General features: G+C 42.9%; 1 protein-coding gene across 6 annotated transcripts in view; it reads left to right on the forward strand.

Annotated features, from left to right (window-relative positions):
- The window catches only part of LOC140201854 (transcription factor COE2), a 340,017-nt gene extending 328,126 nt beyond the window's left edge, over positions 1-11,891 (forward strand). For 4 of the 6 annotated variants that reach the window (XM_072266588.1, XM_072266587.1, XM_072266585.1 and 1 more), the window contains 2 exons: positions 5,246-5,335; positions 11,597-11,891. In XM_072266588.1, coding sequence (XP_072122689.1) covers positions 5,246-5,307 — 62 coding nt within the window. In that variant the 3' untranslated portion in view covers positions 5,308-5,335; positions 11,597-11,891. The remainder of the gene's footprint in view (positions 1-5,245; positions 5,336-11,596) is intronic. The other 2 variants (XM_072266586.1, XM_072266590.1) reach the window with 1 other exon arrangement.
- The last annotated feature ends 3,551 nt before the right edge of the window (positions 11,892-15,442 follow it).

Here is a 15,442-nt window from a genome sequence, read left to right on the forward strand (position 1 = left end):
TCCAGCTGCTCCAGTTTCCTCCCACCTTCCAAAGGCATACCATAGCAGATTAGTAGTTTATTTGGTCACATGGGTGTAATTGGGCGGTGGCGGCTTGTTGGGCCAGAAGGTCTTGTTGCCGTGCTGTATCTCTAAATAAAAATTTTTTAAAATAAGGTCAGGTGATGAGCAGAAATTGAATCTGTGACACACTGGGTAGGCATAAAGGAAAAGAGGTTTGGTTTTATTTGCCACGTGGACATTGAAACATACGGTGAAATGTGTCATTGTGCATCAACAACCAACAGCGTCCGAGGATGCGCTGGGGGCAGCCCACAAGTGTCACCACGCTTTCAGCACAACAAAGCCCGCCCACAACTTCCTAACCCTAACCAGCATGCCTCTGGAATGTGGGAGGGAAACAGAGCACCCGGAGAAAGCCCACATTGCCACGGGGACAATGTACAAACTCCGTGAAAAGACTCTTGTAACATTTAAGGAGTATTCTGGTCAAGCATTTAAATAGAAGACTACCAACCAGGGGTTGATAAGAGAGTTTGTTGTAGATGGGTACTCAAAGAGCAGTACATGCCCGATGAGCAGAAGGGCCTGTTTCTGTGCTGTATGTCTCTCTGAAACTACACTGTCAAACTGCAAATGTACCACTTTTGATACTGAGCAGAGCCTGCTGGGCTGAAGCTGTGGCAAGAGTACAACTTGCTTCAATCCTCTGAGAGGAAAATTAGCTATGGACACGAATGTTAATTGCTTATTGACAGAAAAATATTTTATAAATGTTCAATCACTTTTTTTTAAACTTTGAATCACGCCTCATCTAACCTCCAAAGACAGAAATGACCAGAAATATAGTTTATTTCAGCAGCAAGGGATTGGTTGGAGGTAGAACAGGAGACGGGAAAGCTGTAGTTCATTGACGTTTCCCTGAAGTACCTTGGGAAGTGGGGACCTTGAGCTGTGTCAGCCAGGCAGACTGGGATCATATTACCTGCCCTAGACCTGCTTTCAACAGGGAGAATTCCCACGGGCAGCAGGTCTGTGATCACTCTTCACAAAATGCTTTGTGAAATGGAGAACACTTAAAAGTTTATTTTACACTTGAATCTTACCTTTTTAAGATTCAAGATTGTTTATTGTCATTCTCAGCACACGCATGTAAAGGAGAACAAAATCATGGTTACTTTGGATCTGATGCAGCCTAAAAAAATACAATAAGCATTTACAGTTAGATTATTTTTAGTAATCAATGATAAACAGGCATATTTTCTTTTAATCCCAATGCACAACCATTGATTAAAGTTGATTATCGCCTCTTCAAAATTTTAACTTGACGTCATGCTCTAGGGAAACTGGTTCTTCTTCCCGCTTAACCAAATGCCAGGAGTAATTTACAGCAATCTGTTAACCTACATCTTTGGCCTGTGGGAGGAAACCAGAGTAGTCTTGTCTAGAAATATAGCACTGCACATGTGCAGGTGAAAACAAAAATTAGTGAAGTTGGTATCGGGAAGATTGGAAGCAAACCTCCAAGGCAAAATCTGTGTGAGAGTTGTGTGATTTTAGGCTGAAGAATTCCCTTGTCCAAGCACAGGAGATTCTGCAGATGCTGGATATCCAGAGTAGCATGAATAAGATGCTGGAGGAACTCAGCAAGTCAGGCAGTATCTATGGAGTGGATGTTTCAGGCGGAGACTATTCACCAGGACTCATTCAGTCTCATCGTCAGTCCTGCTGAAGGATCTCAGCCCAAAACTTCAACGGTTTATTCCTCTCCATAGATGCTGCCTGACCTGCTGAGTTCCTCCAGCATGTTGTGTGTTGTGTGTGTTACTCTTGTCCAAGCTTCGGATGATTTCAGTCACCTTGGTTCCTGGTCTGTAGTATCCTACGTTTTCCTTGAATGCTTTTATTTCTGGCAACTTAAATCTTTGGGTTTAAACCAGTCAGTGTGTGGGATTCCCCAAAAATCTGGGAGCTCCCAACATGGAAACCAAATCCTCCTGAATTTTTGTGTTTCTTCTCTGAGGAATATTTTCTTTTAATCCCAAGATACGACCATCGATTATATCTAAAGTTGATTATCAACTCTTCAAAAATTTGCATGGAAACTGCTCCTTCTGCCCACTGAACCATTAAAAAATCAATAAAAGTTATCATAATTAATGAAGTACAACAATGAATGGGGATAATAGGTTTATCTTGATGATAATAAGTTTAGAGCAGGGGTTTCCAATCTGGGGTGCATGGACCCCTTGGTTAATGATAAGGGTCTATGGCAAAAAAAAGAGTTTGGGAACCTTTGGTTTGGAGGGATATGAGCCCAATATGGACATGATTGGTTAGTACCATGGTTGGCATGAGTGAGTTTAGAATCAGGATCAGATTTATTGCTACTTACATTGGTCATGAAATTTGTTGTTTTGTGGCAGCAGTATAGAGCAGGCTTAACAAATTTACAATATTAAAAAAGTGTGAAAGAGGAATAGTAAGGTAGTGTTCACGGGTTCGTTACTTACTTACTTGCTTACTGCCTGATACACCGCTGGCACCTGGGGCAGCAGTGAAGGTCCTTCCTCACTGTCAGTCCATACCGTCGCGCACAGTTGTAGAAGGATTCTTCATTGCTGTTTCCATAACAATTTTTTGACCAATCAGAGTTGTTAGCTTCAAGCTAAACCCTCAAATCTGGACCACTCTTACCCTTTGACCTGTTTGGCATGGGTGACCCTACCAAGAGCCAAAGTACAAGGCCCTGACTCCAGCCAACATAGCTCCCTGGGTCATTGAGGCACGCAAGCCCCGAAACCCTAGGACAAGGTTGTGGTCCTCTTGAAGGTCATGGGTTCATGAACCATTCAGAAATCTGATGGCTGAGGGGAAGAAGCTGGTCTTACAATATTGAATGCACATCTTCAGGCTCCTGTACCTCCTTCCTTGTGGTAGTAATGAGTAAAGGCATGTCACCACGGTGAGGGCCTATAATGAGGCACTGGCTTTTGAAGATGTCCTTCAAAAGGCAGTGAGGGTGGGGGCTTGTGCCTGTGGAGAGCTGGCTGGATCTACAACCCTCTGAAGCCCTCTTACTATCCTGTGCATTGGTGCATCCATACCAGGTGGTGAAGTAACCCATCTCAATGCTCTCCACGGTTCACTTTGTAGAAACTCTTCAAGTTGGGTTGAAGGGTCTGTTTCATGCTATATTTCTAGGGTTCTATTAATTACCACTTCCTGATTCTATACTGATTCCATATTAGTCTCCAACTTTTCCATCATCCCACAGACTCCTCCCTCACCTACAGACCAGGTGTAGCCCTGTGTCCCCCAATGTTTTGCCTTAAAGGTGCTTAGAGATGAGGCAAGTGGCCTAGTGAAGGAATGCCAGAGTTTAGGGCCCAAAGAGATGAAGGCATGGCCATGCAGAGCAATGGAAATCAGGAAGGTACACAGCTTCAGAATTGGAAAGCTGTGAGATGTGTTCATGTTGGAGTGAAAAGTAGAGGTTAGGCAACGAGAGTGTGCATTTTGATATTGAGGTACTGGGACAAGAAGCAATAATAGGCCAGTGAGCCTAGTGAGTAAATGATATTTGGCATGAGTTAGGACACAAGCAGATAATTAAAGCCAGACTGGTATAACAAATATATCCACTTGGTAAATCTGTGATGTCCAAGATCCATCTCAGCAGTCCAACATTATGCTGCAGGAAACCGACTAATTTTCCCTACACACCCAACCCTCCTGGATAAGGATACAAAGACCAATCAGTGGGATCCCAGCTTGTCTCTGCCTTGTTGAGATCAGGCAAGACGAGACAGGCCAGTAATTGGTCCTGGCATGTGCAGCCCAAACAGTACAACAGGTTCGTCATTTACTCAACAGCTTAGAGGAGAACCACAGAAATCCAGGAGGATTTAGTTTCCATTTTGGATGTTCGCAGTTTTTTGGGAATCAAACCGACTGATGAACTGAACACAAACATTTAATTTGCCAGACATAAAAGGAATCAAGGGAAATATAGGATATTACAGACCAAGAGTCAAGAATCAAATCATCAGAGTGCAATTGTAATCAGGTGAAGCTTGAACGAGGATAACAAACGCAACACACAAAATGCTGGAAGAACTCAGCAGGATAGGCAGCATCTATAGAGAGGAATAAACCATTGACGTTTCTGGCTGAGATCCTTCATCAGGACTGATAATGAGACCTGATTGAGTCCTGATGAAGGGTCCTGACCGGAATCGTTGGCTGTTTATTCCCCTCCGTAGATGCTGCCTGACCTGCTGAGTTCCTCCAGCATTTTCTATGTGCTACTCTGGATTTCCAGCATCTGCAGAATTTCTAGCACTTGGACAAGAAAATGCTTTAGCCCAAAACCACATGCTTCTCATACAAATTTTGGCCTTGAGGTTTTGGTTCCAAGCTCCCCGATGACCCTCTTCACTTGATTTTTTTCCTTTGGACATGTAGAGTGCTGTATTTCTAAACAAATCTACCATGGTTTCCTCCCACAGGCCAAAAATATAGGCTAATGTATTACTGCCCGTTATACCACTGATATTTAGGGCAGCGATGAAGGTCCTCCATTATCTTCCTTCATCATCTCCCTTCATCATCTCCATTGCTTCTTCTTGGTTTTCACTACTGTTAGTCTTGCAAGTCCCGAATGGAGTCTCAGGAATTCAGTCACACTCAGATGTAGAAGGATTCTTCATTGCTGTTTCCTCTAGACGTCCATGACTCCATCTTGGTGAGGTCAGGTATGAGTGGATGGGAGACAATGCAGCCAGATATATGAGACACATACAAAATGCTGGAGGAACTCAGCAGGCCAGGTAGCACCTATGAAAAGACATCACGTCTTGTAAGACAAAATGATACTCTGACAATCCGCATTAGATTCTTCTTTGCCATCCGATTTCTGAATGGACATTGAACCCATGAACACAACCTCACTACTTTTTATTGCTATTTTTGCACTACTATTTAATATACATAAACTTACTGTAATTCACAATTTTTTCTCAATTATTATGTACTGCTGCCTCAAATGTAACAAATTTCATCACATATGCCAGTGATACTAAACCTGATTCTGATTACTCTGTTGTCCAAAGCTTTCATGCTGCCAGAAGTTCTTTTACTATTTCCAATAGTGCATTTGCCTAAAAGCACAATCACAGGTTTAAGTTAATTAAAACCAGCATTGCTTAAAATGAAATTGACAAGTGAACATTTATCTTTTTAGTGGAAGTTGGTGGCCCATTCAAATGCTGGAAACCAGATGTAGATACATCCAACTTCCAGTAGCACCGCTGGACTTCGTTCTGCAAGACCTGTGATTATAAATTATTTATTTTACTAACTCCCCACCTTCAAAGTTCCTCGTATCTTCATGTCCCCAAGTCCATCCTCTTTAGAATTCTATCCTTTCGATGTGCTGAGCGTAAGATATTTAGGTAACAGAAGCAATTCACTCAGGACTGTCCCACCATTTATATGATTGTGGCTAATCTACCACAGGCCTCGATTCTTCTAATGTATCAGTTTCCCATTGCCCTTAGTACCACAATCTTTCAAAAATGTACTTGGGTCTTCTTTAAGTTTTCCCAATGTTCCAGCCTCTCCACCTCTCTGGATCAGGAGTTCCCAACCTTTTTTATACTATTAAGCAAGGGGTCCATGGAACCCAGGTTAGGAACCCCTGCTAGACTGGGCAAAGAACCCCAAAGATTGCAAAAAGAAGTTCGCATGTACCTCAAAGACTACCCTTGAACGGGTTCCATTGTTTGTAACATGGCTGTCTGTGGGAAGACAAATCTCAGGGTTGTATACCGAGATAATAAAAGTACTTTACATCTTTGAACATCCAGATATCTTGTCTTTCAAAGAACACAGAACAGTATAGCATATTGCAGGCCCTTCATCCCACGGTGCTTTGCTGACCTCTTAACCGATCAAGTGAACCTGTCCCTTCCACATAGCCCGCTATTTCTCTTTCCTCCATGTATCAATCTAAGAGTCCCTTAAATGCTCCTAATATATCTGCCTCTACCACCACCCCTGGCAGCATGTTGCACATGTGCACCTTCATGTACTCTCTTGACGTTACATCAGATGATGTAACTTTATAAAACTCTGGTTAGGCCACATCTGGAGTGTTGCATACAGTTCTGGTCATCCCACTACAGGAAAGATGTTGAGGCTTTGGAGAGGGTGCTGAAGAGGTTTATCAGGATGCTGCCTGGTTTAGAGGGCATGTGCTATCATGAGAGGCTGGATAAACTTGGGTTGTTTTCTCTGGAGCAGCGGAGGCTGAGGGGAGATCTGATAGATGTTTATAAGATTATGAAAGCCACAGGTAGAATAGACAGGGAGTATCGTTTTTCCCAGGGTTGAAATGTCTAATACCAGAGGGCATGCATTGAAGGTGAGAGGGGGTAGGTTCAAAGGGGATGTGAGGTGTAAGTTTTTTATTCAGAGAGTGGTGGATGCCTAGAATGCACTGCCTGGTATAGTCGGGGAGGCAAATACATTAGAGGCTTTTAAAAGACGTTTGGATAGGCACATGGAAGTGAGGAAGATGGAGGGATATGGACATGGTGTAGGTAGGAGGGATTAGTGTTTGGGTGTTTTTGATTTGCCTTTTAGCTGGTTCAGCACAATATTGTGGGCCAAACATGCTGTTCCTGTACTGTACTGTTCTGTGTTCTATGTTCTAAGATCACCCCTCATTCCTTTAGACTCCAAAGAGCATGGATCTAATTTTATTGCCCCAGTTTTTCACATTTCTGTATCAAATTAGATCTGCCATATTCCACCAGCCTTTTATTGTTTGCTTGCTCTCTTACAATCCTCTTTCTTTATGATAAAAATTTCTGCTGAATTATGATCCAAATTTAAAAAACTGGTCCTTATAAATGGCAGCAAAGGATTCAAATGCTCATTTTACCATTGAGTTCCAAAAGGCCTCAGGACAAAGCAACCACCCGGAGGGTAATAATTACCTCTGAAGAATTCAATGCATGCTTGAAAAGGCAAGAGACTGACAGTATGTAGAAAACAGGAGGGGTTAAGCTAAGGTTAATGCCTTGAAAGGGAGCAATTTGGGGACCAGAGGAAACTATTTGGTAAGCAGTGTATGAAGGGCCTTGAGGGTACTGGTGGACAAAGCAGATGAAATTTAAGCAGATGAAAATGTAAAGTGATACATTTCGGTGGGAAGAGCAAGGCAAAGCAGACAACCTAGAGCAGGGGTTTCCAATCTGGGGTCCACACACCTCTTGGTTCATGGCAGGGGTCTGTGGAGTTGTTGTGTGAATGAAGAATGAACTCACCAGAGAATGGTGCTGGTAGATATGAAGCAGCCTCTTTATTCAAGAAAACAAGATACAGCGGGCTTCATATGGAGACCCTTTTGATTGGGAAAAGGTCTGGCTGCCCCATGCTGCCTGATATTTTATCTGCTAAATATCAAAGGACAATTCCATATTTACAATGCATCCACAGTGCTTTCTTTAAAACTACACACAAACTTCACACCTCCTGATTCGCACCCACGCCACAGTCCTCTAAATGAATTTCAATCAGCATTGTCTGGTCTGTGATTCAAGGCTTTTAGGAACCTATTGTTCAGAGCTGCATTTTAAATTAAATCTACAATCTATATTCAGATTTGAAGCTTGGTAGATGAGGTTATTTGCTAGATGTGCTCAACCCAAAAATCGCTCTAACACAGGACATTAAAAAAAGATTGGGAACCCCTGATCTAGAGACTGTACTTCTAAAGGACATACACAATTAGAGACAGGTGAGGTTAAATGTACAGGAAAGTTGCAAGTTGAGAAAGTAGGATCCTAGTCTTTTGCCCAAACCAACATTTCACTAATGTTCAGCATAACTTATGATGCATGGACTTAGTCAGAGACAGCATAGCTTTGTGTAGGGGAAGTTGTGCCTCACAATTTGATTGAGGAGGTGATGAAGATCATTGATGAGCATTGGGCAGTGGATTTTGTCCACGTGGAGTTTGGTAAAGCATTTGACAAGATTCTGTATCCTTCATAGTAGGCTGGTCTGGAAGATAAAATCACATGGGATCCATGGTGAGTTGGCAACATTGATAGAGTGGATGGGGTAGAGAAGACAGACGGTAGTGATGGAAGGATTTGTTTAGGCCAAAGGTCTATGACCAGTGACATTCAGCAAGGATTGGTGCTTGGACCTCTGCTGCTTGTAATATACTCCCAGTGCCCACTTTATTAGATACACCCGTACACCTGCTCGTTAATGCAAGTATCTAATCAGCCAATCATGTGGCAGCAACTCAATGCATAAAAGCATGCAGGTGTGATCAAGACGGTCAGACCAAATATCATGTGGGGTTCTAAGTGACTTTGATGGTAGAATGATCATTGGTGCCAGATGGGGTGGTTTGAGTATCTCAGAAACTGCTGATCTCCTGGGATTTTCATGCACAGCAGTCTCTAGAGTTCACAGAGAATGGTACCAAAAAAAGGGGAAAAAAATCCAGTGAGCGGCAGTTCTATGAGCAAAAATGCCTTGTTAATGAGAGAGGTCAGAAGAGAACTAGAACTAGGTGACATAGCCTCAAGATTTGGGGAAGTAGGTTTAGGACAGAGTTGAGGAGGAACTGCTTTTCCCAGAGGGTGGTGAATCTGTGGAATTCTCTGCCCAATGAAGCAGTGGAGGCTACCTCAGTAAATATATTTAAGACAAGGTTAGATAGATGTTTACATAGTAAGGGAATTAAGGGTTATGGGGGGAAAGGCAGGTAGGTGGAGGCGAGTCTATTGCCAGATCAGCCATTATCTTATTGAATGGCGGAGCAGGCCTGATAGGCCAGATGGCCGACTCCTGCTCCTGTTTCTTATGTTCTTATGTAAGAGAATAGCCAGACTAGTGCAAGCTGACAGGGAGGTGACAGTAACTCAAATAACAGAAGTGGTTTGCAGAAGGGCATCTCTGAACACACAACATATTATACTTTAAAGTGGCTAGGCTACAGAAGCGGAAGACCACTCCAAGTTCCACTTCTGTACCTAATAAAGTGACCTCTTAGTGTATATGGTTTGGATATAAATATAGGTGGGCAGATTAGTAGATTTTCAGACAACATAAAATATTGGTAGAGAGTGTAGAATAAGGAAGATTGTTAAAAGGATACAGAAAGATATAGACCAATTGGAATTTGGGTAGAGAAATGAAGATGGAGTTTAACGCAGACAATCGTCAAATGCAAAAGAAAGTATACATTAAATGGAGCACTGATGTACAGAGAGAGCTTGGGGAGCAAGCCCGTGGTTTCCTGAAAGTGGCAACACAAGTAGTTAGTGTGGTGAAGAAGGTAAATGGTATTCTTCTTTTCTACAGTCTGGACACGTGAGTATAAACATTGTCAAGTCATGTTGCAGCTGTAAAAAATTTTGTTTAGTCTACATTTGGGGCATTATGTACAACTCTGGTCACCATGCCATAGAAAATATTTGGAGAAGGGTCTGAAGCTGTTCTCCAGAATGTTGCCTGGGTAGAGAGTCTTAGCTGTAAGAAGAGTGGGCAAACTTGAACCATTTTCTCTGGAGCATCAGCGCTTGATAGGAGTATATAGAATTATGAGAGGCATAGATACACTTTGATAATCAATATCTTTTTCCCAGAGTGGAAAGTTTTTTATTTGTACAGTTTGTCTTCTTTTGCACATTGGTTGCTTGTCAGTCTTTGCTTGTGTGTAGTTTTTCATTGATTCTATTGTATTTCTCTACTCTTCTGTGATGGCCTGCAAAAAAATGAATCTCAAGGTGGTGACATATCCGTACTTATAAATTTCATTTGAACTTTGAACTTTAAAGATCAAATACTGGAGGACATAGATTTAGGGTAAGAAGGGGGAAGTTTAAAGAAGGTGTGCATGGCTATTTCTTTACTGCAGTGGTCGGTGCCTGGAACACACTGTCAGGGCAGGTGGTAACAACAGATATGATAGCACTACTTAAGACCAGGCTGGGAACTGAAGGATGTGGACCATGTGCAGGAAAATGGGATTAGTTAGATTGGCGTCATGGTCAGTGCAGAGATGAAGTGTCAGTTCTATGCTCCAAGTTTCCTGATATCCTTTTAGTAATGCTGGACCTTAGCAAAGTGCGAACTAGACCCAAAGTTAGCAAACCTTCCGTGCAACTTGACCCATCCCACCCCAGCGACCAAGAATGACAGAAGGAACAGCTTCAAACAAATACCATAACAACATGGCGGCATCCATGGACAAGCCGGACTCATTGTGGAAGTGCACTGACCTGTGCTCGCCAGGGTCTAGGCTTCGTTTCCTGCACTGTGTTGGGTTAGCCGGTTACATTTTGAGTGTAATAACCAGAATATGGGCAAGAGAATGTTAATCGTTCCAGTTATGGATGTGTCCTGACTGTCTGAAAGAACGCAGGACAGTAGAAGCAGGAGTATGCCACCCGGCCCATCAAAGCTGCCCTGTCATTTGGTTGACCTACCCCAGGCATCTTCTCTTCTGTGCCAGTTCCCCGTTGCCCTGGGTTCGCTGATGTTCCAAAAATTTAACCACTTGCACTTTAAATACTCCTCTGTACGTCTTCCCCGTGGAATGTGTGGCTTTCCCCTGAGTGCTCTGGTTTCCTCCCACAATCCAAAGACGTACTGGGTAGGTTAATTGGTCACTGTCCTGTGATTAGGTTGGGGTTGAAATCGGGGTTGTCAGGGTTTGCTGGGGTGGTGCGGCTTAAAGGGCTGGAAGGGCCCACTCCATGCTTTATCTCTAAATAAATAAATAAAAATAAGTTAATTTGGCAGGTCTGTGGAGGGAAATGGCTGATCAAAGCTTTGGGTTGAGACCCTTCATATGGACTCATCCTGTGCCCTTTCACCAGGCTAACTCCCGGATTCGGAAAATCATCCGATCAAGAGAGGCTAAATAAGTTGGATCTAGATTCTTTGGAGTTGAGAAAATGAGATGTGATCTTACTGAGGCATATAAGATCCAGAGTATCTTCACATGATAATTGCGGAGATGTTTTCAATATTGGAACGGTCTTGAATGAGGGAATATAGTTATACGGTAAGGGGCTGATCATTTAAAATGGAGATGCATAGAAATTTCTTTTTGCAAATGGTGGTGAATCTCAGGAGTTTCCTACCCCAGTGAATTGTGAAGGCCAGATCATTGGAAGAATTCAGGGTAGAAGTGGTGAGATTGCGGTGAATCCCTGGACTTTCCTACCCCAGTGAATTGTAGAGATCAGGTTATTCGAAGTGTTCAAGGTGGAAGAGGAGAAATTTTTGAAATATCAGCTAACCCAGGGCAATGGGGAACTGGCACAGAAGAGTTAGTGCCAACAGCAGAGATGAAGAGAAAGAGGGATACCCTGCTCACAGAGAATCTGGGACACTGAAAGCACAAAAGGCATCAACAAGCTTATATTGGAAATATCTCAATATGTATTAAGATGGCCCAACTCTGATGTAGCCTTGTTGTCTCTTTATTTGATATCTATATGAAGATGATGGATCAACACATGTTTACCTTTGTTTCTATTTTCCCCTCTTGTCTTTGCAGCCATGACTGGACTCGTAGTTCCTCCAATGTGAGACTGTTCTCTCCTGTCACTATTTCGCATTCCAAGGAGCAAAGTTCACCCTCCACAAAAACAGCATCACCAGAATCAACAGCTGTCAAAAATATTAGCAGCCTTCCCTCAGAAGCGGGAGCACAGCTAACGTACTTTGTTGCCTGGACTGAACAAATTCCCTGCAGCATTGTAGAAAACTCGGCTTCATCCATACTTAAGAAACCTCGTACCCATGGAAGAGAGGGCAAAAGGTGGTGGCGGGAGAGACAGAACAAGGTTGATGGGTGGGGGTGGGTGGGTGGGGGAGGGGGGTGAGAAATCTTTAAAAAATTGCAATTTTCTATTTTGTATAATGGTTAATGTGGCAATTTTATCAGCTTAACCCTTTGGATAAGAGAGCTGGCTTACGAACTAGATACTGAAGTAAAAGATTTTTTTTTAATGCAGCTGAATAAAGTGTCAATAGATGGCTTGTTGTGAGTGGTAACATTAGAAGTTAAAGGTTTAAGAAAATTTGCAGTACCTTAAAGGAGCAGCATCCTTTATTGTCAGATTGTCTAGGCTGTGGTTATTGAATTTTAAAATGGTGCAGGGCTGTCCTGAGGTTTATATGCTTTTCAGCATCTGCCCTTGTGACGTTCAACCATTCTGACCACAGGGCATTGTTATCTCAGTTACAGGTCAGCTAAACTTGGTTAGGATTGTGATGTGGTTATGTTTTTGGACTCAGTTCTCCTGGGCTAGGGAAGGAAAATCAATTCAACCTAGACACATTCACCCTGTCCAAGATCTTCCCCAAATAAACAACATGTCTACCGTTTCTCTGGTCTGCGTGGCAGGGCCAAAAGCTGGCTACCTGTTTGTGGTTCCTCTGTACAATGCTCCTGAGTGTGTGTATGACGTGTAAGTTGTGCGACTGTGAGGCATAAATTTGTGTATTTTGCATGCGAGATCCTTGAATGAGGGCAGCGCATATGTGTGGGCGTGCTTGTTGTGTGTGGCGTGCGGCGCAAGGCACGTGCGTGTGGTGAATGTAATTTGTGCGTGGTACGGGTTGAGTATTTGGCACGTGTATTTTGTATGGTATGCATGTGTATCTGTGCTGTATGTGTGTTGTCTGTGTTTTGTCTGTGTGTGCATGTACCAGCGTGCGTTTGTGTGCGTGTGTGTGTGTGTGTGTGTGTGTGGGTGTGTGTGTGTATGTTGGGAGTGGGGTGCGCAGAGGAGAGCAGTTGTGTGTATGCAGGATTAGATTTGACCCCCACAACTTTAGGGTTTGCCCCATTTACTGAGGGACTCTGTCTAGGTTGATACACTGTCGCCCACTTTTCCGAGCTCTGAGTTTGTTTGACCGCCCCCGCATAACACTTCATATTCCAGGTGGGTTAAAAGGGGGTGGAGGAGAGGAGGAATTATTTACTGAATCTCGAGATTTCAGTCTATGTCTTTCATCTGAAAAATGCAGTAGCGTTGTAAAAATTGTTTCAGACCTAACAGGCAGGTTGGTGGCCACCTATCGAGCGTATAAAGTAGAATGAAACTGTCGGGATGGGTCCAAACTTCTAGCCTGGATGAGATGAAGGTTGTCCACCCCCTATAGGGACGAAGTAAAGTGTGTAGAGCTAAAGGTTAATCATGAACTGGATTTGAGTTGAATTAATTGGATGAATTGTCAAAGTAGAGGTCATTGTCAAATGCACAAGTACTTATCTGTACAGGTGCAATGAAAATCTTACTCATAGGTACATAGCATCAGATAAGCAGCATTTACAATAAAAAGGGAATTAAACATGCCATACACACATTTTACAAGCAAAATCAAAAATAGAACAAGAAAAATCTTCATATTAGTGCAAATGATAAAAGTGGCCATAATATCACTTTACTATGCTGATTGGTGGTATCGAGGCATCCTCACTGGACTTCAAGACAGATGGTCCGGTGTTTGAATCCAGTTGCATGCTTTCCATCTGTGCTGGGTTGAGTGTCGAGCTAGCAACTCGGCCTCATAAAAAAAAAAAACAAAAAATGCTAACGGAACGACAAGGTTGCCGGCCGATGCGCCACAAGGTGCAGAAAGGTACAACAATACCGCCATACTGTTGTGATTAGAGTTGTGGAGGTTAGTTCAAAAACCAAATGGTTGAAGGGAAGTAGCTGTTGTTGAACCTGGTTGTGTGAGACTTAAGGCTTCTGTACCTCCTGCTTGATGGTAGTTGTCAGGATAATCCATTAGCTAGGAAATGCCATTTTTGACCTGGAAGTATTTGGTCCTGTCATGGGGTAGAGGTCAAAGAGTTTCCTCCCATTCCCAAAACCCCTTTCCATCTACAAACATTAACGTCATTACAGGTTATCTGAAATTACTTCCTTGGCTCCAAGCAAGAGGCCTATGACAATTATAGGGCAAATATAAGCTCAGAACATTTCAGCAATCATCATGAGGCTGAAAGTTGTAGGAGATGTGATATTGTGCATGCCAGAGAGAGCTTCAGTTGTCTATTAGATACTGGAAGTATTTTTCTGGGTAGTTGTTCTGTTCAAAACCTCCTTCAGAACATGCACAAATAACTCCTTGCCAAGAGTCACCATTGGTCCATAAGGTCTCTCCGGTAGGTCCTTAGTGCATGCAGATAAACTGACACACTGATCCCCTCCCTCCAAAACATAGCACTTGACTAACTGTGGAGGCGAGAGAGACAGGGGCTTGAGATGAACATTGGGAAAAGGTTTGTACCCATCAAATCAGCTAATGGAATAATTGTATTCATCTGAAATTCCTCACTGCAGTGTCGTTCTAAGACCTGTGAGTTGAGACAAAGGACGTATCTTCCAATTTGAAAGCCCAATCTCTTCCACATGACAATTGGCTACCAACAGGTGAAACAAAGTGGGTTCTGTCACTCTGTATATAGAACACAGAACAGGCTGGACATCAGTACGATGTTGTGCCAAATTAATTAAGCTAATGCTGCCTAATCCCTTCTGTTCGCATATGGTCAATATCCCTCCATTCTCTGCATATTCATGTGCCTATCTAAAAGCTTCTTAAATGCCTCTATTGTACCTGCTTCCACCACCACCCCTGACAGCATGTTCCAAGCACCCAGTGCCCTGTGTTTAAAAAATTTGCCCCACACATCTGTGAATGTTCTTTCTTTCATCTTAAAAGCATGCCCTTTGGTATTAGCCATTTTGACCATATGCAAGCTTCTCAGAAATTTACAAACTTAGACCATAAGATATAGGAGCAGCATTAAGCCATTCGGCCCATCGAGACTGCTCATCCGTTTCGTCAAGGCTGATCCATTTTTTCTCAGCCCCAGTCTCCTGTCTTTCCCCATATCCCTTTATGCCCTGACTAATCAAGAGCTATCAACCTCTGCCTTAAATATATCCAATGACTTGGCCTCCACAGCTGCCGGTGGCAAAGAATTCAACAGATTCACCACTTTCTGACTAAAGAAATTCCTCCTCATCTCTATCAGACTCTGCTGCTCCAGAGAAAACAACTCTAATTTGTCCGAACTCTTTTTATCGTACATGCCCCCTAAACCTCTTCAGAACTCTCTCCATAGCCTCAACATCCTTCCTATAATGGGGTGAGTCAATCAAAATGAAATGGAGCCGAGCCTGTAACTGACTGTATAATTGTTAGCTGAAAAAGAAAAAAAAAAGTGGTAGAAATAGTCCCTTGTACCTCAGATCTGCCATAGTTCTTTCCCTATATGGAGAATGGTGTTCTTACGTTTGTACATTCAAACTCGAGCCCAGATTACTGCCACCCCTTTGCGCCCAGGAGACAGAGGATAAAAGATGGTCAAGGCTAGTCT

Source organism: Mobula birostris, chromosome 8 (genome assembly GCF_030028105.1).
Source record: "Mobula birostris isolate sMobBir1 chromosome 8, sMobBir1.hap1, whole genome shotgun sequence".
Lineage (NCBI taxonomy): Eukaryota > Metazoa > Chordata > Chondrichthyes > Myliobatiformes > Myliobatidae > Mobula > Mobula birostris.